Source organism: Aureococcus anophagefferens, assembly GCF_000186865.1.
Source record: "Aureococcus anophagefferens unplaced genomic scaffold AURANscaffold_3, whole genome shotgun sequence".
NCBI classification, from domain to species: Eukaryota; class Pelagophyceae; order Pelagomonadales; family Pelagomonadaceae; genus Aureococcus; species Aureococcus anophagefferens.
Window position 1 is genome coordinate 289,109 of NW_008705563.1, and position 27,318 is coordinate 316,426.

Sequence of the window (27,318 nt, forward strand, 5' to 3'; positions counted from 1 at the left end):
GAGCTCCGCGCCGAGGAGGCGCCGCCGGCGCCGACGGGCGGCCGCGGGCTCCTCGACTCCGCGCGGAGCTTCTTCGCGCGCGCCGACGCGGACGACGGCGCGCCGGCGGCGGACGCGCCGGAGCCCGAGGCCTGGGACGTCGTCCGCGCGCTGCCGAGCGGCGACGCGCGGTGCGTGCTCCACCGCGCGCTCGGCGGCGAGGCCTCCGACGTGTGCTTCGACGAGGGCGGGACGCTGCTCGCCGCGGCGGCCTGCGGCGGGTCCGTCCACGTCTGGGAGGGCGTCGACGGTTTAGGCGCGACGCCGCCGCGGCCGCGCTTCACCGCGGCGCCCAAGGACAAGCGCGACGGCGGCGCGCTCTGCGTCGCCGCCTCCGCGGACGCCGTCGCCGCGGCCTTCGCGGGGCGGAGCCTCCGGCTCTGGGACGCGCGCAGTGGGCGGCTCCGCGTGGACCTGTCCAACGCCCACGGCGGGGCCGCGAAGATCTACGGCCTCGCGTTCCTCCGGCGGAGCCGCGTGTTGGTGACCGCGGCGACGGACCGGGCGGGAACAGAGTGCTTCAAGTTCGCTTCAACGTGAGTGTTTCGCGCGCGCGCGTTCCGGAGATAGCATCCACGCGTCGAGAGCGCTCCGACAGATGATCGCTCGTCCAAAAATTAGCCGAAACGAGTGGGAAACGCCCGAGATATGAGCCTCCAAAGTTGGGAATTTCGCACTCTTTTCCTGCCCAGGCGACGGACCGCTTCGTCAAGTTCTGGGACGTGAACCGCGCGTCCTGCACGCCGATGACGCCCGCGGCGCTCGGCGCTAGGCGGTCGCCGTCGGGCTGCCTGGCGCTGGACCCGCTGTCCGACGACCTGGTGGTCACGGGCCACCACGACGGCGCGCTGCGGGTCTTGGACGGCGCGGGACACGGGCGCGACATGCTCCTCGCTCGACCGTTTCCCACTCGTTGCGGCTGATCTTTGGACGAGCGATCATCGCTCGGAGCGTTCTCGAAGCGCGGATGCTTTTTTTGGAGCGCGCGCGCGCGAACCGCGAAGCGACGTTGAATCGCCCCGTTCCCCCCAGGTCTGGGACGCGCGGTCGCCGGACGTCGCGCTCGAGATCAAGGACGCGCACGGCTGCGCCGTCGCGGGCGTCGCCGCCGACGGCCGCACGTCCCAGCTCGCGTCCCTGGCCAAGGACCACACGCTCCGCGTCTTCGACGCGCGGACCGCGAGCCGGCTCCACGCGCTGTCGCACGACAACCTGCGGTGCGGCGCCGCGCGGTGCCGGCTCGCCTACTCGCCCTGCGGCACCTACGTCGCCGCGCCGTCGTCGACGGGCGACGCCCTCGTCTTCGACACGACGACGGGCCTCCTCGCCGCGCTCCTCGCGCCGCCGGGGCTCAACACGCCGCCCGTCGCGGCCGTCGCCTGGTCCCTCGCGCGGACGCGCGTCCAGCTCGCGACGGTCGACAAGGCCGGCGCGCTCGCGCTCTGGGACTAGGTTCTGGGACTAGGCGTCGCCCCGCGCGACGGCCGCGACGGCGGCCGCGAGCTCGGGGAAGGGCGGCGAGAAGAAGTGGCTCCGGCCGGGCAGCTCCGCGTACGCGCTGTCGAGGTTTTCCGCGACGTGGCGCGCCTCGGCGAGCGGGATGAAGGGGTCGTCGTCGCCGTGCCACTGGTGGATCGACCCGGCGTTGCGCCTGATGGCGGCCCAGTCCCAGGGCCGCGCGTAGTAGCCCGCGGCGCGCTCGCCCGCGTCGCCCAGGTCCGTCCAGCACGCGGACACGAGGCAGAGCGAGAGGACCCGCGTCGTCTCCGCGAGGCGCATGGCGGCCTCGGCGCCGGACGAGTGGCCGACGACGATGGTCCGCTCGTCGGCCCCGAGCTCGTCGCGCAGGAACGGCACCCAGATCGACTCGCGCGCGGCGACGGGGTCCGGCATGCCGCGCAGGACGACCTCGCCGAGGCAGTCCTCGCGCCTCAACTCGGCCGCGAGCCAGCCGTACCAGTTGGCGTCCGCGACGTCGCCCGTGCAGCCGTTGCCGGGGACGATGATGACGCGCGGCTTCAGGGCGTCCGTCGTGGTGAGCGCGGCCATGACCAGAAGTGCCGGGTATCGCATAGACGCTGCCGCGAAGGCGCTAGTTTAGGTGCAGGCGAATGCGCTCGTCTTGGAGAGCCCCTCTCATGCGCAAGGACTGCAACAATCGAGGAAACACCAGATGATGCAGATCTGATGCAGCCCGCAAAAAAATAATGGGCCTGCCATGGCTGGCGCCGCCGCGGTGGCTGGCGCCGCTGCTGGTCGCCCGCGGCGTCGACGCCGCGAGCCTCGTCTGGGACGGCATGGAGCGCGACGATCCGACCTTCGACGCCCAGGCCTCCGAGCTCGTCTACGGCGACACGTCCGAAGGCTACCTCAACGTCTCCAAGGTCGGCGACGCCGTTTCCGGCGCCGCGAGCTTGAGAGTGGACTACGAGGTCGTGCAGGCCGAGGGCTGGGGCGGCTTCGCGCAGTACAGCCGCGTCTTCGGCGGCGCGATGCTCGACTGCTCCGGCGCGACGGAGATCTCCTTCTGGTACAACAACGTCGCGGCGCAGTCCGCGGCGACCCGGGCCCACCTGCGCCTCATCGTCCACGAGTGCGAGGGCGAAGACGGCTGCCTCGTCGAGAACGCCGCCGGGGCCTGGGCGTCGTCGGACGACGTCGAGAACCACTACGCGTTCTTCGGAGTTTTGGACGACGCGCCGGGCTGGCGCCGCGCGGCCGTCGCCGTCGACGAGCTCGTCTTCACGGGCTGGTCGGGCACGGCCGACGGCGACCAGGCCTTCGACCCGGGCGCCATCGTCGAGTACACGTTCCAGTTCTCCGTCGACGCCGAGGGCGCGATCCTCTCGAGCACTGCGGGCGCGATCCTGTTGGACCGGCTCGCGTGCGACGGGCCCGACGACCTCGTCTTCGCGCCCCTCGCGGCGTCGCCGGCGGCATACTACGGCTGGGTCGCGGACGCGGGCACGAACCTGTCGACGTCGACAAACGGGCTCCGGCTCGCGGGCACCGGCGCCGTCGCCGCGACGCTGACGCTGCCGGCGCCGGCCTTCTACGAGGGCCTGAACGCGTCCTACCTCAGCGTCGGCGCGCGCGGGTCCAACGCGACCGCCAACGTGACCACGCGCCTCGACGGGGCCGACCTCGCGGCGCTGACCGTAAAGGTCGGCGACGGCCGCAACGAGACCGTCGCGCTCGCGGCGACGGGCGCGACGTTCGATGGCCTCGGCCTCGCGGCGACGGGCGCGGGCGCCTTCGCCGCGACCTTCGCCGCCGTCGCCGCCGACGACGGCGGCGCGGCGGCGGGCGGCGCGAGCAACTCGACGGACTGCATGGAGGTCACGGCGGCCTACTGGTACGACATCCCGCAGACGCACAGCTACCAGGCGTCGACGTGCTGCGACATCTGCGCGGCGGAGGAGGGCTGCAACTACTACCAGACCGACGAGGTCCACTGCTACACGACGGACGCGCTCGGCGAGGTCGTGCTGCGGAACGCGAGCACGGACGACCGGCTGCGGAGCTACTACAAGAACTGGCTCGCCCCCGTCTGCGACGTCTGCGCCTGCGACGCCGCGACGGGCTACGTGAACTGCTCGTCGCGGGGCCTGGCGACGATCCCCGAATCCGCCGCCGTCGACTTTGCGCCCGCCGTCGTCGACTACACGGGCAACGCGGAGCTGGCCGTCCTCGACATCTTCATCCCGCCGAACCTCGGCAACCGCACGGTCCGGCTCGTCGCCGTCGACACGAACGCGCAGTACCTCTCCGTGTCCGTCGGCGCCGGGTCGTCGCTGGAGCTCGCGTTCGTCGGCGACCTGACCCGCGTCGTCAACCTGGCCACGGACACGCAGCGCTTCGGCGACGTCTGCTGCGCCAAGGGCGCCGCGACGGCCATCCGGGACGTCGCCGGCGCGCCGGCCTACCTGTGCGTCATGGAGGACTTCTCGCCCGGCATCGACGCGTCCTACGAGACGCGGCGGGACTACATGGGCAGCGACCTGGGCAAGAAAATCACGGCGGAGACGGACTTCTACGCGTCGGCCATCGACAGCGCGAACGCGTGCGCGGAGTGGTGCCACATGATCGACTACTGCGAGTACTTCACGTACGACGGCCGCGACGACGCCGGCGGCCTCGAGTGCTACCTCTACACGGACAACTCCGTGGTCGTGGAGTCGAGCTTCGACGAGTTCGTGTCCGGCTACCCGGCGCGCGTCCGGGCCACGGTCGACGACGCGCAGGTCCACGTCCACCCCGACGTCGTGCCGTTGACGTACGACGCGGGCCAGACGGTCATCTACGCGTCCTACGAGGTGTTCCTGGGGTCGAGGCCGACGCGGGGCGCCGTCTGGATCACGCCGGAGATCCCCGAGGAGAAGTGGCTCGAGCACGGGACCTACCGCTTCATCCCGGAGACCGTGGTCTTGTACGCGGACGACGACTGGGCCGATCGGGTCAACGTGACGCTCGCGCTGAACCTCACGGCCGTGCTCGTCTCCGTCTTGGATGGCATCGCCGCGGGCACGTCGCAGGCGGACCAGGGCGGCGAGGACTGGTCCATCCGGGTGTCGCACCGCGTGGAGTCGTGCGACGTCGCGTTCGCCGAGTCGACGGACGTGTCCGCGGAGCTCGTCATGGAGCAGGTCTGGCTCACGGAGTACTGCGCCGCGGGCGAGGTGCTGACGATCAGCGACGGCGCCATCGCCTGCGCGGCCTGCGGCCCGGGCACGTACGCGGCCGACGGCGCGTGCCAGCCGTGCGCGCCGGGCTCGTACAACGCGGGGCAGGAAAAGGGTGATTCAACGTCGCTTCAACGTGAGTGTTCCGCGCGCGCGCGTTTCGGAAACAGCACCCACGCTTCGAGAGCGCTCCGAGAGATGATCGCTCGTCCAAAAATCAGCCGAAACGAGCGGGAAACGACCGAGATCGGAGCCTTTGAAGTTGGGAATTTCGCACCCTTTTCCTGCCCAGGTACAACGACGGGTCCGCGGCCGCGGCCTGCCTCCCCTGCGACGCGCGGTCCTTCGCGCCGCACAACGGCTCCGAGGCCTGCTCGTCCTGCCCGGCGAACACGGAGCGGCCCGACGGCGCGCCGGGCGTGGCCGAGGCCGAGTGCGCGTGCGAGCGGGGCTACTGCGCCGAGGGCGACTGCTCCACGGCCGCCCCCTTCGCGGCCTGCGAGGCGACGCGCATGAACGACGCGACGGGCGAGGTCGTGCAGGGCGCCTGCGTGGACCCGTCGACGGGCACGGGCGCCTTCACGGTCCACAACGCGACGGGCGTCGCGTGCTCGGCGTGCCCGCGCGGCGGCGTCTGCCTCGGCGGCCTGGCCCTGCCCTACCCGGCGGCGGGCTACAGCGGCGTCGCCTACCCGCTGAACGCAAACGGCGAGCGCTACGTGCCCGACGACTGGGGCCGGGTCGCGTTCCGCGAGTGCGCGGACGACGGCCGCTGCAAGCGCGACTTCGAGTGCGCGCGCGCGTTCCAGGGGCTGCTCTGCGACGACGAGGCCGACGGCTACTTCTCCTTCGGCGGCTACGTCATGCGCTGCGGCTTCTCCACGTCCAAGGTCGCGCGCGCGCGGCAGGTCGCGACGACGTCCGTCGCCATCGCGGGCGTCGTCGCGCTCTTCTTCTGGATCAACTTCGGGCTCCAGGAGTACGCGGCGCTGGGCATCTGCTTCGAGAATCTACGGACCCTGGCGGTCATCGCGGGCGCGAACGCCGACTGGCCCGAGGCCATCGCGGGCGTGGGCTTCTGGTTCTCGTTCTTCGACTTCTCGCAGTTCGACGTCGACGTCGTCGAGCCGTCGTGCCTCCTGGGCTCCTGGGGCTTCGTCGAGAAGTTCGCGATCCAGTGGAGCCTGCTCGCGGCCATGGTCGCCTTCTACTTTGCGTCCTCCCACCTCCGCGCGCGGTCCGAGGGCGTCGCGCGGCCGGCGCGGCGGTCGCCGTCGGCGCGCGGCCGCGGGAGCCTCACGGCCGAGGACGAGGCCAGGGCCCTCGCGCTGCTCTGGTTCGACAAGGTCATCGGCGCGACGAAGGGCCAGGCCGTCGCCAACTCCATCGGCGTCGCGATCATCTCCTACCCGTCGCTCGTCGAGAACGCGTACGCGACGTTCATGTGCTCCGAGTACGCGAACGGCGCGTCGTACCTCGCCGCGGACCTGTCGATCCGCTGCTACTCGCGCGAGTGGACGGCGCTGGCGGCGCTGAGCGGCCTGGCGGTGCCCGTGCTCTACGGGTTCCCCGTCTGCATCCTGCTCATCATCAACCAGAAGATCCGGAGGCGGGAGCTGAACCGCGACGACGCGCTCGAGCGCTTCGGCGGCCTCTACGCGCAGTACGACGCGGAGAGCCTCTGGTGGTCCGTCGTCGGGCTCTTCAAGGTGCTGCTCCTCACGATCGCGCAGGTCCTGCTCGACAACCAGCCCCACGTGCAGCACTGGATGATGCTCATGATCTGCGTGCTCGCGCTCGCGCTCCACCTCTTCAAAAGACCGTTCCTCCGCCAGTCCTTCAACTTCCTCGAGGGGCTGCTCCTCGTCGTCGCCGTGCTCTTCATCGGCGCGGCGCCGCTCTTCTCCTGGCAGAAGCTGGGCAACCGGCGGTCCGTGCTCCGCGCCTTCGCGTGGGTGCTGAGCGCGCTGTTCCTCGCCTGCATGGCCATCACGCTCCGCATCATCATGAAGGACGTCCGGGAGGTCGCGACGTCGCACCGCGCGGAGCGGCACCTCCGGCCGCTGCTGAAGGCGAGCGAGCGGCGGCGGCGCCGGTCCGCGGACGACGCGGCGAGCCCGCTGGACCGGAGCTCCTTCGAGTCGCGGCGCGCGGCGAAGCCGGCGGGCCCGCTCGCGACGCTGAAGTCGCGCGTCGACCGGCGGCGGTCGCGCCTCGCGGACGTCCGCGCGAAAGTCGACGGCCTCTTCGCCAAAAACCAGGCGCCCGAGGGGAAGCGCCGCTCCTTCTTCGAGCTCGTCGCGACGAAGCTCCGGCGGCGCCTCGCCGACCTCGCGGGCGGCGACGACGGCGCGCGGCTCGCGGAGCTGCACCGCACGCTCCACGGCGACGCGCTGCTCCAGTGGGCCTCCTGGGCCGAGCGCGCGTCGAAGACCGACGCGCGCGACGTCGTCGACGGGACGCTGACGGCCATGAAGAAGCTCGACGGCTTCGTCGCGCCCGCGGTGGCCGACGAGAACGTCGCGGCGCACTACTCGCTCGACGCGGAGGGCCGGCTCTGGCGGCGGCTGCTGCGCGCCTTCCCGGACATCCTGGAGTGGCTCGCGGACGCCGACGAGCACCTGGTCGTGGACCTGAAGGTGCTGCTGGGGCGCTTCATCACGGCCGGCGTCGCGGACGAGCGGGGGCCGACGCGCGTCGGGTACGCGCGCTACGTCGTCAAGCAGGACCGCGCGGCGGTGCTGCGGTTCCTCGTGCTCTGCGAGCCGCCGCTGCGCCGCGCCTTCTTCGACATCCTCGACTCGCTGGCCGCGGTCGACGGCGCCTACCGGCCCTACGACGAGCGCGCGACGGCGGATCCGGCCGTGCCCCGGGGCTACCTCCGCCGCGCGACGGCGCGCGACCAGCTCTTCGCGCTGCGCGGGAACAGCGAGATCGACGCGGCCGTGCTCAAGGACGTCGAGTCGCTCGCGTCCGCGTCGACGACCGACGCCGCGGCGGCCGTCGCGCTCTCCGCGCGCGGGTCGTCGCCGCACGCCGCGACGCCCCACTTCGACTCGCAGCGGCGCCAGCGCGACGACGTCGACGAGGCCGCGAAGCACCGCTTCCGCCACATGCTCAAGGCCGTCGCGGGCCGCGACGAGCCCGCCGCGCCGGCGACGTGCGGGGCCTGCGTCGACGGCGCGTCGTGCCTGCCGACGCGCGCGCCGGACGCGGGAGCGGCGCCGCCGCCGAAGGACGAGGGGGGCGTCGCCCTCGCCGACGACGACGACCGGGGCGAACTTAAGGTCTAGGACCCCCGGCGACGCCGCTCGAAGGTGTAGGAAACCCCCGGCCACGCCGCTCGGCATGATATACGGGCCGAGATTTGTTGGTGCCAACGCTGCTCGACGCTGCCCGGCGCCGTCGGCGGCCATGGCCGTGGCCATGACCATGACGCGCACGACGGACTCGCTGACGTCGAGCGCCACGAGGGCGACGGCGGACGACGAGCTGCCGCGGTCGCGCATCGTCGCCGCCCAGCGCACGTCGGCGTCCCTGCTGCGGTCCGCGTCGGCGCACCCCGGCGGCCTGCTGGCGCGGTCCCTGTCGAGCGTGGGCCCGCGCCTGTCGGCGGCGTCGCTCCTGAGCCTCGAGGGCGAGGAGGAGCGGCAGATGACGCGGACGTCGGCGCGGACGTCGCTGCACGCGTCGCGGAGCGCGCCGTCGCTCCGATCGCGGAGCGCGCCCGACGCCGACGGCGGCGTCGCGCGGGCCAAGGCCCGGGCGGAGCTGCGGGCGGCCTTCGGCGCCGCCGCCGAGGGCGCGGGCCTGCCCGCGGGGCGGCTCGAGGACGCGCTCCGGGCCCTCGACGCGGGCGCGGCGCCTCCGCCGGACCGCGCGAGCCGAGCGAGCCGGGGGAGCCGCGCGGAGAGCCTCGAGGTCGAGGTCGCGGGCTTCGTGCGGCGGGCGGCCCTCGACCCGACGCAGTGCCTGAGCTTCGACGACTTCCTCGGCGCCGCGGCGCGGCTCCGGCCGCGGGCTTTGGCGGCCGCGGGCTACGGGCCCGAGCAAGTCGCGCGGCTCGGCAAGAAATTCGTCGAGACGCCCTTCGACGTCCTGCGGCGCAAGCAGGCGTCCGTGGGCCGCTTCGACTTTGGCGCCGAGGCCGCGAGCGGCGCGCACCGCGACGCCGAGGTCGCGGCGCGGGAGGCCGCGCGGTCCGGGTGGCAGGGCGACGCCGGCGAGGAGCTGCCGGAGGCGTCCAAGGCCGCGCGGCAGCGCGAGCGCACGCTCAAGCGCATGGAGATCGAGTCGATCCAGCGCGACGAGCGCGCGTTGGAGAAGTGGAAGCAGGCGGAGAAGCAGCGCAAGTACGAGGTCAAGAAGGCGCAGAAGATCATCGAGAAGAAGCGCGAGGACGGCATCGACGTGTCCGACGAGGACGCCGCGGCCGCGCTCGCGGCCATCCCGCCCCTCAAGCCGCGGCCCATGGACCCGCTGCCCATGCCGGAGAAGGCGCCCATCCACGAGCGGCTCCACGAGTGGCGCCTCGAGCGCGCGGAGGTCGCGGACGCCGCGGCGAAGTGCGCTTTGGACGCGTCGCGGAAGCAGGCCTACGCGCCGCCGCCGGAGCCCGTCGTCGTCAAGGGCCGGCGCGGGTCGAGCATGCGCGGCCAGCCCGGCGCGTCGGCGACGCCCAAGCGGGGCCGGCGGCCGGACTACAAGCCCGCGGACTTCCCGCCGCCCGACGCGGCCGTCGTCGCGCCGACGCTCGACGCGCGGCGCCGCGTCGTCGGCGCGCGGCGCCGCGCCGAGCGCCAGACCTGGAAGCGGCGGGCGGACTTACGGACCCTCGGGTCGACGCTCGCCTGCAACGTCGGCCTCGTGCAGCGGCACCTCGGCGACGAGGCGTGCCGGCGGAAGCGCGGGAGCCTGCAGCACGCGTTAACGCTCTACGCGCGCGAGGCGCGCGCCGTGGAGAACGTGGCCCAGGAGCGCATGGACGCGGCGCGGGACGCGGCCGCGGGCGCGAAGCGCGAGAACCGCCTCGAGAGCCGCCGCGATCTGGAGGCCAAGGTCGCCGACGTCCGCGCGACGATCAGGGGCGTCGCCGACGAGAAGCGGCGCACGGGCCGCAAGTTCGCCCTCACGCCGGGCATCTTCTCGTCCCTCATCGCGCCCGACGAGGAGAGCCGCCGCCGGCGCCGCGAGGCGAACCTGCTCTCCGAGTGGCGCGCGGCGGTGCAGGACGAGCGCCACCGCGTCGAGACGCTCCGGTCCACGAATTTGGACCACTACGCCGACGAGCGGCTCTCGCCCTACGTCCACTACCGCGGGCCGAAGAACCGCGAGGAGCTCGGCACCGCGAGCTCGCTCGTCGACGGCTCCGGCGTCTTCAAGGAGGCGCCGCCGCCGCCCGACGCCGCGGACCCGTTCCGGGGCATCTTCAAGCCCCTCGACGACCCGGCCTACGAGTCGAACCTCATGGACCTCTCCCGGAACCCGTTCCTCCGCCAGCCCTCGAACCTGGAGCACCTCAGCGACCTCCGGGGCATGGAGCACCTCGGCTCCTGGGAGGTGAGCGACGGCATCCACAACGACGACTCCGTCCTCGTCCCGGGCACGTCCCTCCCGCCGTCGATGATGTCCGCCGACCGCATCTACCGGCCCAAGCCCCGCAAGGAGCCCATCCGCCTCTAACGCTCTCGAGAGTTCGAAGGCTTGTCCACGGGGCGTCTAAGGGGCGTCGACAGCGCCCCTTCAACACCTAGGTCAACACCGGGTCAACATCGCGTCTTTTCTCAACCCAGCCAATCTGTGACGCGACGAGCCTGCCGGAGCACCGCGCCCGCCGCCATGAGCAGCAAGCTGAGCCAGGAGAAGCTCGTGGCCGGCGCGGCCTGCGCCGTCGCGGCGCTCGCGGCGCTCGCCTACCGCAGGCTCTGCCGTAAGGTCGCGGCCCTCGAGGCCAAGGACCAGATGCGCGAGTTCGCGGCCTACTACACGCGCGGCGTCGACCGCCTCGACCCGAAGATGATCCTCGCGGCCTTCGAGCCCGACGCGACCATGGACATCCCGAACCTGCCCCAGCCCGTGCCCGTGTCCGAGTTCGCGGTCGGCGCCACGGACTTCTTGAAAAAGACGCTCGTCGCGACGCAGCACTGCGTGTCCAACGCCATCGTCGTGCTGGCGCCCGACGGGAAAACGGCGCGGTCCGAGATCTACTTCATCGCCCACCACTGGAAGAACGTCGACGGCCAGGTGGTCAACGCGGGCGTCAACGGCCGCTACCTCGACGCGTGGACCAGGGGATCGGACGGCGTCTTCCGCATCGCGAAGCGCAAGCTCCTCTACGACTTCCAGGGCGCGCTGTGGAACAAGGCCGTCGAGGACGCGGCGAAGAACGACGGCCTCGCGTCCAAGCCCAGCGTCGCGCGGCCCGAGAACATCGGCAGCCGCGACAAAAGCGACTACTCCTACCTCCACCTCGGCCCGCTCTACTAGGCGCCCTAACAAGCGCCCGGCTTACTCGAGGAGGTAGTCGGAGATCTGGATCTCGGGCTTGCCCTCGTCGGCGAAGTCGCCCTCGAAGCGGCGCCGCCGCCAGTAGCCGTAGGAAAAGGGCCCGTAGCGGGGCGCGTTTCCCGCGAGGGGCCGCACCTCGGCGTCGTAGGCCGGGTTGTAGAAGAAGGGCGCGCTGAACCGCTCGGCTCCCGGCGCCGACGCGAGCACGCGGTGCTCGGGCGCGCGGTACGCGCCGTTCGAGAGCACCTGGAGCATGTCGCCCACCTGTGTGGAAAACAAATCTTCAACCCGACTTCAATGTTCGCGTATTCGACGGTTTCGACGCGAGGCTTTCTGCCATGCTTCGAGAACTCGACGAAAGCAATCGATGCGTCCAAAAATCAGACGAATCGACGTCGATTTGACCGAGATAGAGAGTTCTGAAGTTTGGTGGGGACCCCCCAAACCAGTGGTTGATTTCCACACAGTCGCCCACGTTGACCGTGAGCGCGCCGGCCACGGGGTCCACGGACGCCCATCTCGGCGCGCCGCCCGCGTGGGCGCGCACGTTCACCTGGAGGGCGCTGCAGCTCGGGTCCTGGTAGAGCAGCGTCAGGCACCCGGCGTCGAAGTGGCGGTTCACGCCGAGCCGCGGGCCGCCGAGCGCTTCGAGCGGCGTCGCCTGGTCGTCCTCGGCGCCGGCCGCGAGGCGCTCGTCGTCCAAATTCGCATCCGCCGCCGCGAACCTCGCCCCGGCGTGCGGCGGGTAGTAGTTCATCCGCAGGTACGACGTGTGGCCGCCGCCGAACAACCCGTCGAACGCGCCGGGGTCCAGGTCCAGCGACGCCGCGACGCCGCGGAGCAGGCCGTCGCAGACGCGCGCGCAGGCGTCGTAGTAGGCCTCGACGGCGCCCGCGAAGCCCGGCAGGCCGTCGGGGAGCTGGTTGTGGCCTGGGCAGCAAAAGGGTGCGAAATTCCCAACTTCAAAGGCTCCTATCTCGGTCGTTTTCCGCTCGTTTCGGCTGATTTTTGGACGAGCGATCGTCTCTCGGGACGGTCTCGAAGCATGGACGCTTTTTCCGGAACGCGCGCGCGCGGAACACTCACGTTGAAGCGACGTTGAATCACCCTTTTGCTGCCCTGGTTGTGGCCGTCGAGGACGACGTTCTCGGGAGCGTCCGGCGGCAAGTCGCGGCGCGGGCGGTGGCCGTAGTCGTACATCTCCTTGACGTCCCGCGTCCGCTTCGTGAACTCGTCGTCCGCGTAGCCCCGCGAGTTCGTCGCCGTCCGCTTGACGCGCCGCTTCTGCTCCGGCGTTTGTCGCGCGAAGAAATCGCGCATCGCGGCCTCGAAGTTTGCGATGACGGCCGCGGGCACGCCGTGGTTGACGACGTGGAAGAAGCCCGGCGACGCGCAGGCGCGGCCGAGGGCGCGCACGTCGGTTTCGTCGTACTCGCCGCGCATGAGCCGCGCGATGTCGAGCACGGGGATGTCGTCGTCCGTGAGCGCCTCGGGGCGCGGCGGCGGCGGGGCGCTCCGGTGCTTCGGCTGCAGCGATGCCTGCGCAGCGGCGATGGAAGCGACGACGCATGCGAGGCGCGCCATACCGCCGGGCGCCTGGAATCCCAGCGCCACGCCCAAGCCTTGGGAGGCTTAGCTAATTAGGCCGAGCGAGCAGGGCATCTTGAACTACCACACTTCGCGAAGCCTCCGGATCCGCGCGCCCGCCCCTCGACCGCGCGCGCGCGCGCGCGTCCGCGGCGCTCACTCGGCCGTGCGCTTCTCCATCTTGCGGAGGCGGACGAGGTCGGCCTTGGCCTTGGCGAGCGCGGGCCCGCGGACGTCGGCGGCGAGCGCGGCCTCGAGGTCCTCGATGGCCTCGAGGCGGTGGCCGAGCTTCTCGAGCGCGTTCGCGCGGCGCACGAGGGCCTTGACGTAGGCGCCCTCGAGGGCGAGGCAGGAGCTGCAGTCCGTGACGACCGCGACGTGCGAGCCGCGCTTGGCGTGCGCGGCGGCCCGGTTCGCGTAGAGCGCGGCCTTGCCCTCGGGCGCGTCGGGCGCCTCGTCGAGGGCGGCGCTGTACTTGGCGATGGCGCCCGCGTAGTCGCCGGCCCGGAAGGCCTCGTTCCCCAAATCCTCGAGCTCCGCGGCCGGGCTCGCCTCCCACTCCCACGACGCGACTTTCACCCACCCGTCGTCCTCGTCGGGCCCGGTCGGCGCCGCCGCCTTGGGCGCGCTCGTCGGGGTCCGCCGACCCTTGGGCGCGCGCGCCCCGCGCGCGGGGCCCGGCGCCTCGTCGAGGTCGAAGAAGCCGTCGACGTCCGCCTCGAGGACGACCGCCGCCATGGGGAGGTCCGCGTCGCCGGGCCGCGGGGCGGGCGGCGCCCCGCGCGAAGCTCGCGCCTCGGCGCCTCTCGTCGCGCCCGCGTCGCGCGAGGTCCGCGGCGCGTTGAGCCCGAAGCCACACGTAGAAGCTTCGGGCGCGCTCAATCTCTTCCGAGTACAACTCAACCTTGGAAGACTCGACGTTTCTACGGCCGATACGGACGGAAAGGTGCGATGATTTAAGCAATAAAAACCCTCTCCGACAGCGCCGACGCGCGGCGCGCGGCGCAGCACGCGGCCCGGCCGCCGGCGCCGCCCCCCCCGGGGATTTGTGCGCGCTCGGGACGGTCTCGGGCTCCCAAAAACGACCGAAAAGGAGGGGCTTTCGGACGACGATGGTGCAGGCCGCCCCCCACGCCGAGGACGAGGAGTCGCAAAAGCCCACGATCGTGCGCATCCCGCGGAAGAAGCGCTACAGCAAGTACCGCGCCCTGCCGCCGTCGCCGGCCTTCAGCGCGCCGACGGACTTCAAGAAGCAGCACGGCGTCACGCTGGGCCGCGCGCCGCGGCCGTGCCTGCTGCCCGGCCCTCAGCCGTACGAGTACAGCCGGAACGTGCACCAGCTGCCGGCGGAGCCCGGCCCGGGCGAGTACGACCCGCGGGCCGTGCTCGGCGACGGCGAGCACTTCATCGTCGACATGCCCGACGGCTACCCGAGCCAGCTGGGACGCGAGGCGCTCGAGGCGCGGCTCCGCGAGCTGCGGAACCGCGTCGACGAGCTCCACGCGGTGCGGGACCCGAGCGGCGGCGGGCGCAACCCGTCCCAGAAGACGGTGCTGCGCATCGAGGCGGCCCACAGCATGCGGCGCTACCAGCGCGAGCTCGCGGAGACGCGATTGTTGCTCCGGCACCTCGCGGCGATCGAGCGCGACGAGCGCGCGGGCACGCCCTCCCCCGACTCGGCGACCCTCAAGTCGACGGGCTCGACGCTCTTCACGACGACGTCCATGGCCGCGTCGCGCGCCATCTCGCGCCAGGGGTCCTTCCCGCTGACGGTGACGGCGTCCCGCTTCGACTGGATGCCCTAGCGCCCGCCGCGCGAGACGCGCGGCGTCCTAACCTTATCTTCGGCGGCGGCGCCCGCGCGGCGCTCTTTGTGCGGTTTGATCGAAGGCGGCGCCCCCGAACTCGTCGCGGGCCTCTCGAGAGCTCGTTGATGCGATCACAAGTTCAACGTGCATGATTGAAAAATTCAAACGCGTTCGGAAATAATTCTGCAGCCCATCGGCTGCCGCAAGCCTGTAGTCCCCTTTGTTCTGCGCAAAGCGGCGTCCGCGGCGCGCGTACGCGCGCGCGATGCGCCCGCCGCCTCGGCGCGCGCGCGCGACGCGCGCCGCCCCGCGCGGCGCGCGCGCCCGCGCGCGATGACGGGACCCCACGCGCAGGCCGCCCCGCCATCATGTCCCCCGTCGCGCTGCTCCTGCTGCCCGCCCTCTTCGGCTCCGCCGCGGGCCACGCCATGATGACCGTGCCGCCCGGGCGCCAGTTCGTCCACGGCGTGTCCATCGACCCCAAGGTGCCCGGCGACGACGGCTACTCGACGCTCCTTGCGAGCCCGCGCGCCGCGGCGTCGGCGGCCGCGCCTCGCCCGCGACCGCGCGCCCCCCCCGCCGCAGGGCCTGGACCGACTCCGCGTCGCTCAACGCGGGCATCGGCGGCGGCGCCGGGGGCAAGGCCGTCGCGAAGGCGCGCGGCCACGGCCTCTGCGGCGACGACGGCGGCCGCGCGCTCTTCTCGTCGCCGGGCTCGGCCTACGGCGCGGCCGCGCCGACGGCCACCTGGACCGAGGGCGCCACCGTCGACATCGAGGTTGTGGTGACGGCGCACCACCTCGGCTGGTTCGAGTTCCGCCTCTGCGCCGAGGACCCCGCTGCGTCGGAGCTCACGCAGGCGTGCCTCAACGAGCACGTGCTCAAGTTCGACGCGGCCCACGCCCGCGCGCTCTACGACGAGGAACACTTTGCCCAGGGCGTCATCATCCCCGTCGGCGCGCCCGAGCGCGCGGACGCGACGGACTACCTCGGCGACGCGACGAAGTACCGCAACGTGCACACGCAGTGCGCCGCGCCGCGCCGGCGTCCCGCGGCCGCGACGACGTTCGAGCGATGCCGACCGGGGAAACGACGAGACGTCGCCACCGAGGTGTCGTAGGCGCTCGCCGAGCTGGACGCGGCCGGCGCGTCGTTCGCCGGCGTCGTCGACGGGACCTGCTGCACCAACGGCGGGTCCTGCTCGCCGGAGGACGCGAACGAGGACCGCTTCATGGTGCCCGACTTTGGCCGCGAGGAGACGTACGCGTTGCGCTACGTCCTGCCGGCGGGCGTGACCTGCGACCACTGCACGCTCCAGTTCACCTACGTGACGGGCAACTCGGTCGGCCGGCCGGCGTCTCCGAACGGCGGTGTCCCGCGAACTGTTGACGACGTAGGTCGACAACTACCCCGAGGCGTTCTGGAATTGCGCGGACGTCGCCATCGTCGCCGACGGCGCGCCGACGGCCGCGCCCCAGGCCGTCGTCGCGCCGGCGCCCACGGACTCTGCTTCCGAGCCGCCGACCGGCGACCCGCGGAGCCGCTGCTGCTGGTGGACGGTCGACGACCCCCTGGGCGACCAGTGCGCGTCGTGCGACTCCGCGCTCGAGGCGTCGTGCGCCGCGTCCCGGAGCAAGTGCGAGGGCGAGTGCGGCGGCACGTACTGCCCCTACGACGCGTCGTGGACGCCCGCGCCGTCCGCCGCCGCCGCGTCCGCGGGCTGCCGCTGCGGGGCGATCTCGGCGCTCGACAGCGACGCGTGGTGCGAGGGCGTCGCCTGCGACGCGGCCTACGCGGACTTTTGCGCGCTCTGCTGCCCGGACTCGGACCCGGCCCCCGCGCCGACGGCGTCCGGCGAGCCGGGATGCGTCGACAGCACGTCGTGGTACTACAAGAAGAGCAAGAACACGTGCGAGAAGTACGTCACGAAGAAATCGAAGAACTGCAAAAAAGAAGGACGAATCAGGTCCGCCGACGCTTCGAACTCGCGCGCGCCGGAAGCTCGCCCCCGTAGGTGAAAGCCGAGGACGCCTGTCTCAGCACGTGCGGTGATTGCTACGACGCGCCCGTCCCGGCGCCGACCGCGGCCGAGTGCGCCGATAGCACGTCCTGGTACTGGAAGAAAAGCAAGAACACGTGCGAAGGCTACGTCACGAAGAAGGCGAAGAATTGCAAGAAGGTGCCAAAATCTAACATAATTTACAGAGTTGATAAATTCTGTATCCCACAGGCGGACGACGACGGTGTCGAGGCGACCCGCGCCTGCTTGATGACGTGCAACCAATGCGACGTCGAGGACGCGCCGGCGCCCGCGCCGACGGCGTCGCAGTGCGCCGACAGCACGTCCTGGTACTACAAGAAGGCCAAGAACTCCTGCGAGCGCTGCGCGGCGTCCTGACGGCTTTCGAGAGATGGACATCGACGAAACGTCGTCATCGTCGCGCGCGATAGGCGCTACGTCACGAAGAAGAGCAAGAATTGCAAGAAGAAGGACGAGTTCAAAGCGGACGCCGGCGTCGAGCGAGAGATCTTCCCGCAAACGACAGAAACCCGTCACCGTAGGTGAAAGCCGACGACGCCTGCTTGCGAACCTGCGGCGGCTGCGACGGGGACGCGCTCGCGCCGACGGCGAAACCCGTCGCCGCGCCCGCGCCGGACCCGACGGCCGCGGATGTCCCCGCGCCGGCCCCGACGGCTGGCCCACCCACGGCCGCCTCCACCTTCGCGCGCCACGGATACGTCGAGAACTGGAACGCGTGGGACACGTCCGCGTACGACGGCCTCACGGCGCTGCTCTACAGCTTCATCACGCTCGACTCGGCGCCGAACTCGGACGCGCCGCGCGAGGTCGTCTGGGACGGCGACGCGCTCTACGACACGATGACGCTCGCGGACGTCCTGGAGGTGATGACGGAGACGGACCCGACCTGGGACAACGAGCACGACTGGCAGCGCGTCAAGATCGTCGCGCTGCAGGACTACGCCGCGGCGAACTCGAAGCGCTTCCTCTGGGCCTTCGGCGGCTGGAGCGACCTCACGAAGACGATCGAGGACGACCAGGTCGACGCCGTCGTCGAGGACCTCGTCGCGCTCCTCGCGCTCGGCGGCGCCGACGGCGTCGACTTCGACTGGGAGCACCTGAGCCAGTACCGCGACTCGGACCCGGACCTCCACGCGCAGCAGCGCGTCGTCGTCGGGAAGGTGATCGTCGCGCTCAAGGCCGCGCTCGTCGAGGCGGGCATGGAGGACATGTGGATCTGCTACACGCCGCGCTACAACGCGTTCTTCCCGACGACCGGCTCGGCCTACGGCCAGAACAACATCATGACCGACGGCGAGGGCATCGACATCTTCGACTACGTCGTGGCGAACTCGGCGTACGGCGTCGACGCCGTCGACTACGTCCACCTCATGATGTACGACCTCGACGCGACGACGGCCTTCGCGGACGCCACGGAATCCTACTTCGTCCAGGCCCACTACGACGCCGTCGTCCAGTCGCACGTCGACTACGGCATCCCGCTCGAGAAGATCGTCATGGGCTTCGAGCCCGGGCCCCAGGCCTACACGGGCGTCTGGGGGGGGCTCGACCACGACAAGGCCACGATCGACGCGCTCCACGCGGCGGGCGTGGGCGGCGTCATGTTCTGGGTCGGTCGCCGGCGTTTCAAAATTTTGTCTTTTTCCCGCGTTCGAAACCGTCGCGACGTAGGCCATGAACGACCCGAAGACCGCCGACGGCGCCAACGGCAACGGCGAGACCGTCGGCGCGAACTCCGCCGCGCTCGCGAACTACGCCGCGGCGCTCTGAAGACCCCCGCCATGACCCCGTGTGTGCACCTCCCCTGACAAGACCCCGTGTGCCACCCCGTGTGCCATCCCCGTGTGAACCCCCCCCGCCCCGAACGGCCTTCCGCGACGTCGGTAACGGCGGCTCCGGTGCTTACGGGAAGGCGAGCGAGCGTCCGCTCAACGCGCCCGGCCGCGCGGCGGCCGTGACGAGGGCCGGGACGAGCTGGGCGAGGCCGTTGCGGAGCTGCGGGAGGAGGACGAGCGCGACCGCGAAGAGCGCCCACGGCTTGAGCAGCGGCGGCTCGCGGCGCACCTTCTCCGAGAGCGTCACGGCGAGCGCCCGCGCCTTCTTCTGGCGGAGGGCGTCGCGCGCGTCGCCGCGCAGGGCGAACTCCTTCTCGACGGCGACGACGCGCGGCTGGCAGGCAACGCCGACGAAAACGCCCGCCGCGCAGCCCGACAGCGCGACGGCCGTCGGCGCCGCGAAGAAGGCGCTGCCCACGAGCAGCACGAGCATGCGCGGCGCCAGGTTCCGCAGGGCCGTGCGGTTCGGCGCGCGCTTGAGCAGGCGGGCCTGCGCGACGGCGCGCGCGCCGGCGAGCGCGCCGACGACGCCCGCGCACCCGACCGCGCGGCGGTTCCGCGACGCGAGCGTGAAGCGGAAGTGGCCCATGCCGCCCGCGAGCGCGCCCGCGAGCAAGGTCATGACGAGCACGCCGCCGCCGCCGCAGGCGCCGAGGCGGTCCGGGTCCTCGACCTTGCGGAACTCGTTGGGCAGGCCGCCGCGGTCCTTGTCGCTCAGCGCGAGCGCGGACCGCAGCGTCGCCGCGTCCCAGAGGAGGTGGCCCAGGCTGCCGTGGACCAGGGGGTACGTGAAGAAGCGCCACTTCTGGCCGATGCGCGCGACGTACTGCGCGCGCGTGATCGGGATGTCCAACGCCAAATCGCCGAGCAGCGGCGACTGCGTGCTCAGCGCGACGCCGCGGCTCATGCGGCGGTAGGCGTCGCCGTCCCAGAGGGCGCCCAGGGACCACTGGTGCCGCCGCACGGTGACGCACTGGCCCAGGACCGCGTCCGCGAAGACGCGCGGCCGCGACAGCGCGCCTTTGCCCTTGATGGCCTCGTTGACGCCCGGCAGCGCGACGAGCACCGAGGACAGGCAGCTCAACAGGAAGACGGCGAGCGTCGCGGCGACGACGCCGCGGAAGGCGCGCCGCGCCGCGGCGCGCGGCCAGAGCTCGACCGAGGCGCGCGGCATGTCCTTCGCCTTGGGCCAGGCGTCGATGTCGGGACCCACGGGCCCGAAGATGGCGTCGTCCTTGGCGCCGCGCAGCGGGCGCACGTGGCGGCGCGCCGGGATGGTCTGGAAGGCCGTCGCAGCGCGTAGTGCGAGGGCCGCGAGCCCGCAAAACCGGACGACCATCACTCCTGCACTGCGACTCAAGCAACCTGGGTCAACGAGACTTCAACGAGGCCTCGAAAGAGCTCGAGCGGAACAAGTTACCCCGCGCGCCGCCCTAGACGTCGAAGAACCCTTGCTCGTTGGCCTGGGGCATGGCGGGCGCGTCGGGCTGGAGCTTGAGGTCGTGGTCGTGCGTCGACTCGGCGCGCTTCTTCTCGAGCTCCGCGGCCCTCGCGGCGGCCGCGGAGACCTCCTGGGCGGCCTGGAACTCGAACTCCTCGATGCCGAAGAAGGCGATGACGCAGGGCTCGTGGTAGAGCGTCGGGAACTCGTCGAAGAGGCGCTGGAGGTAGCGGTCGAGCGACGCGCGGCGCGCGCGCACGAAATCCGACGACGTGTCCGTGCTGTCGAACTTGTACCAGCCGTCGCGGAAGGACTGCTTCTCCGGGAAGGGCGGCGCCTTGATCTTGTCGATGAGCTTGTGCTCGACGAGCAGGTTGTGGAACTCGTGGAGCTCCGAGTAGCGCTTGCCCAGCGTCTTGAGGAGGAGCCCCCGCTTGATGGCGATGATGTACTCGACGTGGACCTTGTCGCCGATGCCGACGATGACGCCGGATTCCTTGCGGACGACGCTGTCGATGACCTCGATGCTCAGCGGCGTCGCCTGCTCGGCCTCGGCCTCGGGCAGCGGCTTCGCGAAGAACATCTGGTTGAAGTTCGCCGCGCCCTCGTCGGACGTGACGTCCGAGAACTTGCCGCTGTGCTTCATGACGTCGCAGAAGAGCGAGTTCATCTCCCCCGGGTCGTAGCCCGCCATGGCGACGTCGCCGCGGCGGAAACGGCTCGCAACCGCTGCGGTGTGGCGGCGACGCCGCGTCCGGTGCGGCGCGGCGCCTGTGGCGTTCGGAAGCGACGCTGCGCCGCTTCTGGTACAGCGCAGAGCGGCGGCGCGCACCGACGCCGCGGTCGCCGCGGCCGCGTGAATCGACGACGCGTCGACGACGAGGCGGAAACGCGTCCACAATTCCTGGCGAGTGTCGACCTTGGTCGATGCTGCCGCGCCCGGGCTGCTTCTAGCTGCTCTCCGTGCAATATGGTGCCCTCCATCGTGCCGCCCTCGCCGCCACCCGCGACGGAGCTGCTGTCCGTCGGGGCGGCGCAGAAGACGCGCGTCCGACGCATCGCCGGCTTCCTCGGCGGCGGCGAGCTCGACGCCGCCCTCGCCTCGCTCCTGGCCCTGCGGTCCACCGTGAGCTCCCTGGCTCGGGACAAGCGCGGCCTCGCGGCGCTCGGCGCCTGGCAGACCTTCTATTTGCACACGGAGGACGCGCTGCGCGAGACCTGCCCGGCGCTCCACGCCAAGGTCGTCGCCGCGGCGGCGGCCGGCTGGGACGGCGCGGCGCCCGCGGGCGCGGGCCTCGCGGTGCGGAACGCGGAGCTCCACGAGGTCGCCGCGGGCGGCGCGCTGCCGGACCCGGACCACTACGACAGCGGGAGCTACGCGACCATCGACGTCATGCTGAGCGCGCCCGGCGTCGACTTCGAGGGCGGCCACTTCGAGACGCTCGAGGCCGACGGGTCCTTCGACCGGCCGGTCTTCGACCGCGGCGACGCGCTCGTCTTCTGCAGCCACAAGAAGCACTGCGTGCGGCCCGTGACCAAGGGCACGCGGCGCGTGCTCGTGCTCGAGGTCTGGTTCGGCCCCCACCGCACGTGCGGCCACCGCTGCGAGCGCAGGGAAGGCCGCTGCGGCTTCGCGCGCCACGCGCTCGCCCTCGCGGGCTGCCTCCGCCTCGGCCGCGACGACGCCGCCGCCGACGGCGACGAGTACAAGCGCGCCGTCGCCGAGCTCGAGCGGCGCGTCGCCGCCGCCGCGCCCGCCGAGGCCGCGCGGGCGCCGAGGAAGAAGAAGAAGAAGGCGAAGGCGCTCCCGGCGACGTGGCACGGCCACGCCATGCCCATGCTCTGGTTCGCGCTCGACGCCGTCGACGCGCACGACGCCCCGGCGACGGTCACGGGCGCGAACGGCGCGCTCGTCCGCGCGGCGCGGAACCTCGACTCCGAGAGCCTCGTCGCGCTGCCCAAGGGCGCGCGCTGCGAGGTCGCGGCGCTCGGCTGGGCCTGGGACGGCGCCGCGGCCATCGCGCGGCGCGCGCGGGTGACGGCGCCCGTGGCGGGCTGGACGTCCGCGCGGCTGCTCGACATCGCCGCGCCGCGGCGGCCGCGGGACGTCGACCCCGGGAGGCGGCTGGGCCTCCTCGACGTCGTCGAGGCGACCCGCGTCGACCCGGCGTCTGCGCGCTCCGGGCCCCTCGGCGACGGCGGCGTCGACGCGCTCCTCGCCGTCGGCGCGCTCGCCGACAGTTTCGTCGCGGAGCTCCGCGCGCTCGCGGACGCGACGCTGGGGCCCGCGGGCGGCGCCGCGCGGGTCGCCGCGCCGGCCGCCGCGCGCGCCGCGCTCTTCGCGAGCCTGGCGCCCCAGCTGCCGCCGGCCATCGACGGCGTCGGCGCGCTCCGCGGGCTCGACGACGCGTGGCTCCTCGAGAAGGCGCGCCGCGCGGACCGCGGGCCCCGGGCGGCGCCGGGCCACCTCCACGTCGTCCTCTTCCTCTCGGACGCGCCCGACGGCGGCGGCCTCGCCTTCCTCCGGCCCGCGCCGAGCGGCCTCCCCAACGAGGTCCTCGAGACGACCGTGCTCCCGCGGCCCGGCGCGGCGCTCGCCTTCCCGGGCGACGACCACCCCATGGCGCCCATCACGGAGACGCCGGCAAACGCGGAGACCTTCGCCTACGCCGCGCGCCTGCGCGTGATCTACGGTTGAAGGCGACGGTGCACTCTCAGAGATTGATCAGAGCATGGCGGGCGGAATCGTCCGGGCAGCCGCGCGTTGCCTCGGACCGTAGCATTGGCAGCATGGCGAGATGCGGCGCTGCCCCTTGATCGCGCTGGCGGTCGCCCGCTTCCACGGCGGCGCCTTGATCGCGCTGGTCCTCGCGCCGGCGGTCGCCCGCTTCCACGGCTGCCCCTTGGTCGCGCTGGTCCTCGCGCCAGCGGTCGCCCGCTTCCAGGGCGGCGAGGTGGACAGCGGCGCCGTCGAGCCCTGGGTCCGCGACCTCGCGGAGCTCTGCCCGCCCGGCGCCGACGCGCCCTGCGAGTTCCGCGAGCGGCCCGGCTGCCGCGACGGCCTGCGCGGGCGCTACGGGCTGCCGGAGCGCGCCTTCGCGGACCGGGCGCTGCCCATCGCGACGCCCGAGAACGCGCGCCTCTTTCCGCCGCGCTTCGACGCGCGGGGGCGGCTGGAGCGCTTCGCCGTCGTCAACGCGACGCTCCTCCGCTACCGGCTCATCCGGAAGAGCGGTAGCCGGCTCATGCTCGACTTTGTGAGCGCGCTCGCGGCCGCGGAGCGCGCGGCCGGCCGCGACGCGGCGGCCGCGCGCCGCGCGACGCGCGTCGTCGACTTCACCTTCGTCGCCGAGCCGTTCTCGCGGCTGCTGTCCGGGTACCACGAGATCGACGGCGCTCGCTGCCCGTCGTCGGCGCGCGGGCCCGGCTGGCACTGCGGCCGGGCCTACAAGCTCGAGGCGCCGGGCAGCCGCGCGCGCTTCGAGGCCTTCGTGCGCGAGGTCTTGCCCGAGGACTTCGACCCGGCGCGCCTCGACGACGCGATCAGCTACCACGTGGCGTCGCAGGCCTCCGCGGTGTCGCCCTACCGCCGGTTCGACTTCGTCGGCCGCCTCGAGACGCTCCGCGCGAGCGTCCTCTCGCTGCTGTCCCTCGCCGTCGACGACCCGGAGCGCTACGCGTCGCGGCTCGCGGGCCTGCTCGTGCAGAAGCACGCGCGGCCGCGGGGCGCGAACGGCACGGCGCCGCAGGCGTCGCGCGCGGACGCGGGCTGCCTCTCGAACGAGACGCGGCGCCTCATCCTCGCGCGCCTCGGCCAGGACTACCGCTGCTTCGGCTACGACGCCGCCTACCTCGAGGGGGGCGTCCGGGCGTCGCGATGTTCGGAAGTCCGGTGGTAAAACAGACAGCAAAAATACGAGGGGGAGGGAGGGGGTCCTACTTCTTCGCCTTCGACGACGAGGGGAGCACGCCGAGGCCCTTGAGGCAGCCGACGCCGATCTTGTACCACCAGTAGTAGTTCATCACCGTCGCCAGCCCGAGCATGCCCAAGAGATAGGCGAGGAGCACGCGCGGCTGCTTCGCGAAGTCGGGCCACCACGTGTAGATGGCCGCCGCCGTCACGGGCGAGAGCAGGATCCGCGACGGGATGTAGCTCAGGAACAGCGCGGCGCCGTTTGCCGTGCGGCACCGCTGCCAGCCCAGCTTCTCGCAGAAGAAGACGTTGTTCAGGAAGGGCGTCGACACCTCGGTGAGCACATAGACCTACGAGGCACGTTCTTTCCGGGCGGTGGCGCGCGCGAGCGGACGCGGGCGGGGACGCAGTAGATGAAGCCGCAGCGCGCGTAGGACCAGGATAAAAAGTAGCCGACGAAGCCGAAGACGTGGTGCGCGAGGATGAGCGGGCCGCCGTCGAGCCTGCCGTGCGTCGCGTGATTTTTTAGCATGTCCAGCAGGTCGTAGAAGAGGAAGCCGCCCGTGTTCGCGAGCGCGAGCTCGATGGGCCGGCTCCGCAGGTAGACGACGGATTCGACGCACCAGAAGCAGTCGACGGCGACGAGGGCGTGCGTCGCGAGGCAGAGCGCGACGAAGACGTGCACCTGGCTCACGACGCGGCTCAGCCACTGCGCCTTCTCGAAGGGGGGCAGCGCTTCAAAGGCCTGGAAGGGCGTGCTCAGCGGCTCGGCGACGGCCTTGCCGACGACGCCGTAGGCTGCCGCGAAGCCGAAGAAGGCCGCCAGGTGGTAGCGCTCGAGGTGGATCGGTGCCGCCGCCTCGTTCGCCACCCACGATCCCGAACGCGCCTCCATGTTCTGGGGTTGACGTCAACGTTAGGAACCTTCGGCTTCCCAATGGGCAGCCGCATGGATGGCATCGTGGCGGAGTTGGAAGGATGATGCGTCGCGCCGCCGCGACGCTCATGGCGGCCGTCGCGACCGCGAGGGCCTGCCTGCTTCCGCGGCCTCTCGTCGTCCTCAAGTCGGGCCGGAGCGCGTCGACGAGCATGGCTCGCGAGCTCGCGGCGATCACGAGTTGCCCGGAAAAACAAGAGATCGTCCATGTTCACAAGGAAGGAAGACAAAACGCGAGCTGCGCGCGCCAGGAGGCAAAATGGCGCAAAGCCCTGGCCGCGCCGCAGGTCATCACGCACAATCCGGTCACGGTGGCGGGCGGCTGCTTTGGCACGCACGCGGCGGACGGCGCGGGCGCGAGACGTCTGGCCCGGATGCTCCAAAGTTCGAACGCGACCGTCGTGTCGTGGACGCGTCGGAACAGCCTGCGCGTCGTCCTGGCCGACATGTGCGCGTCCAACACCGGCGACAACAGCGGGTCCGCGAGCGCCTGCTACCCCTGGCGGACGGCGGACTACTCGCCCGAATACGTGGCGTCGCGGACGGCGATCGAATACGGGAAGCGACAGAAGATCGTCTCCATCGCGGCCGACGCGGGCGGCGTCGCCGACTTCGACTTTGAGACGTTCGCCGCGCACGCGGCCGCGACGCTGATGGCGCTCTTGGGCCACGTCCTCGGGCCCAAAGCCGCGGCCGCGGCCGTCGCCGCGAAGCCGCCGACGCAGATGAGCGACTCGTCGGCGCCCGTCGAGGCCGCGTTCGACAGGCCCGAGCTCGTCCTGAGCGCGCTGAAGCGCGCCTGCCTCGACTGGACGTTCTTCGGCGGCTCCTGGGAGAACGCGCGCGAACCCCGCGCGCCCTGCCCTGCCAGTTTATCTTCGGCGCGTTCGGCCACGTCGGCCGCGGCGGCCGCCGCTAGACCTCTCTAGGGCCTGGCTTAACATATCCCGCCGGTGACCCGGGGTCGTGACAGCTCATGTTACTAACGAGCGGGGCAAGAGGACGTGTGGACAGAGGGGCGGCCGACGTCCGCGCGGAGAAAAAAATCTCCGCCGGAGCTGACCCGCGCGAATCAGCGCGAAGACGTGGCGCGAGAGCGCCGCCGTGGACGTGCAACGCGGCCGCAGATCGCGCGCGGCGGCCGCCGGCGCCGACGGCGCCGGCGGGACCGAGGGCGAGGAGGCGCGGCGACTGAGGACGTCGCGGCGACGCGCGGGCCGACGTCAGCGCCGCCGCGCCGTCGAGAGGCAAAAACGAGACCTAGGCAGGCGCGGGGCTGACGAAGGCGCTCCGCGGCGCCGTCGCGGCGGGCGCGCGCGCGGAACTCTCGTGTCGTCGGAATAACCCGGTCCTAAGCAGAGCCATTTTGGCCTGAGACGGCACTTCCTATATTGTATATTAAGGTCGATCTCGTCACTCGAACACACACCAAGTCGCTGATTGGACGCCGGGACCGCACGCAAGCCAGCCGCTGTTACGTGCCGTCGTCGTCGTCGGCGGGCGCCGGCGCCTTGTTCAACGCGTCGGGGTCGAACTTCCACATGCTCTTCGTGATCATCCCGGAGGGATCGCAGCAGGGGCATCCAGGGGTGCTCGCGTGCTTCTCCCGGTAGCGGCGCGCAGCGCCAGGACCTCGCGGCATCAGGCGACGAGCGATGCGCTTTGGCAACAGACCAGCGGCGCATCGCGTTGCGTTTGATGGTGCCGAAACCTTGAATGGGCGGACGATGCGTGTGCTGATGCGGCTCTGGCCCCTCGTCGCGCAGCTCCTGCGACATGCGTCCGCGTCGACGATCCTCGGCGCCGGGCCCGGCACGACGGGCACGCGGTCCGTGGCCGAGGCCCTCGTGCAGTTCGGCTTCAGCGTGAGCCACTTTGGGTGGTACTGGAACGCGACGGCGTCGGTGCGCTGCCCCATGCCCTACGCGAACAGCACGCACGTGCTCGGGCTGCGGCTCTGCGCGCTGCGCGAGCGCGCGGGGCGCGACGCCGAGTTGCTGCCCCTCGCGGGCTTTGCCGAGCCCTGGGGCTCCGTCGACGCGGTTTTGGACAGCCCGATCCAGGGCAGGACGAGGGTGATTCAACGTCGCTTCAACGTGAGTGTTCCGCGCGCGCCTGTTCTGGAAAAAGCATCAACGCTTCGAGACCGTTCCGAGAGATGATCGCTCGTCCAAAAATTAGCCGAAACGAGCGGAAAACGACCGAGAGAGGAGCCTTTGAAGTTGGGAATTTCGCACCCTTGTCCTGCCCAGGCCCGATCCCCGAGTTCTTCCCGTACGTCTTCCGCCTCTACCCGGACGCGCGGGTCATCCTGACGACGCGGCGGCCCGAGACCTGGGTGAGGTCGCGGTCCGAGAAGCACGGCGCCAACGCGCCCGTGCCCGTCATGAACCTCTTCCACGGCATGGAGGCGGACGAGTGCGCGGGCCGCGCGCGCGAGGGCACGCACGTCGCGCGGTGGCCGCTGGAGACGGCCGCGCTCGCCTACGAGTTCCACAACAGCTACGTGCGCGCCGTCGTGCCGCGGC

At 71.8% G+C, this 27,318-nt stretch overlaps 5 protein-coding genes across 5 annotated transcripts; 2 read left to right on the top strand and 3 right to left on the bottom strand.

Annotated features, from left to right (window-relative positions):
* Positions 1-1,500: 1,500 nt before the first annotated feature.
* AURANDRAFT_21491 (hypothetical protein) lies at positions 1,501-2,088 on the bottom strand (the record flags this gene model as incomplete). The annotated part of the gene is made up of 1 exon (XM_009035839.1): positions 1,501-2,088. The coding sequence occupies one exon, from the start codon at positions 2,086-2,088 to the stop codon at positions 1,501-1,503; it is 588 nt and encodes a 195-aa protein (XP_009034087.1).
* A 9,140-nt stretch (positions 2,089-11,228) lies between these two features.
* On the bottom strand, positions 11,229-12,671 carry AURANDRAFT_21342 (hypothetical protein; the record flags this gene model as incomplete). The annotated part of the gene is made up of 3 exons (XM_009035838.1): positions 11,229-11,492; positions 11,704-12,147; positions 12,336-12,671. 3 exons carry the CDS (start codon positions 12,669-12,671, stop codon positions 11,229-11,231), a joined length of 1,044 nt encoding a protein of 347 aa, XP_009034086.1.
* Positions 12,672-12,971: 300 nt separating this feature from the next.
* On the bottom strand, positions 12,972-13,553 carry AURANDRAFT_61549 (hypothetical protein; the record flags this gene model as incomplete). Its single annotated transcript, XM_009035837.1, has 1 exon — positions 12,972-13,553. The coding sequence occupies one exon, from the start codon at positions 13,551-13,553 to the stop codon at positions 12,972-12,974; it is 582 nt and encodes a 193-aa protein (XP_009034085.1).
* Positions 13,554-13,927: 374 nt separating this feature from the next.
* On the top strand, positions 13,928-14,620 carry AURANDRAFT_61550 (hypothetical protein; the record flags this gene model as incomplete). Its single annotated transcript, XM_009035362.1, has 1 exon — positions 13,928-14,620. The coding sequence occupies one exon, from the start codon at positions 13,928-13,930 to the stop codon at positions 14,618-14,620; it is 693 nt and encodes a 230-aa protein (XP_009033610.1).
* A 371-nt stretch (positions 14,621-14,991) lies between these two features.
* AURANDRAFT_61551 (hypothetical protein) lies at positions 14,992-25,719 on the top strand (the record flags this gene model as incomplete). The annotated part of the gene is made up of 12 exons (XM_009035363.1): positions 14,992-15,161; positions 15,209-15,638; positions 15,744-15,965; positions 16,021-16,545; positions 16,638-16,802; positions 16,854-17,014; positions 17,075-17,138; positions 17,186-18,274; positions 18,336-18,386; positions 20,956-22,623; positions 22,730-23,803; positions 25,078-25,719. 12 exons carry the CDS (start codon positions 14,992-14,994, stop codon positions 25,717-25,719), a joined length of 6,261 nt encoding a protein of 2,086 aa, XP_009033611.1.
* Positions 25,720-27,318: the final 1,599 nt, after the last annotated feature.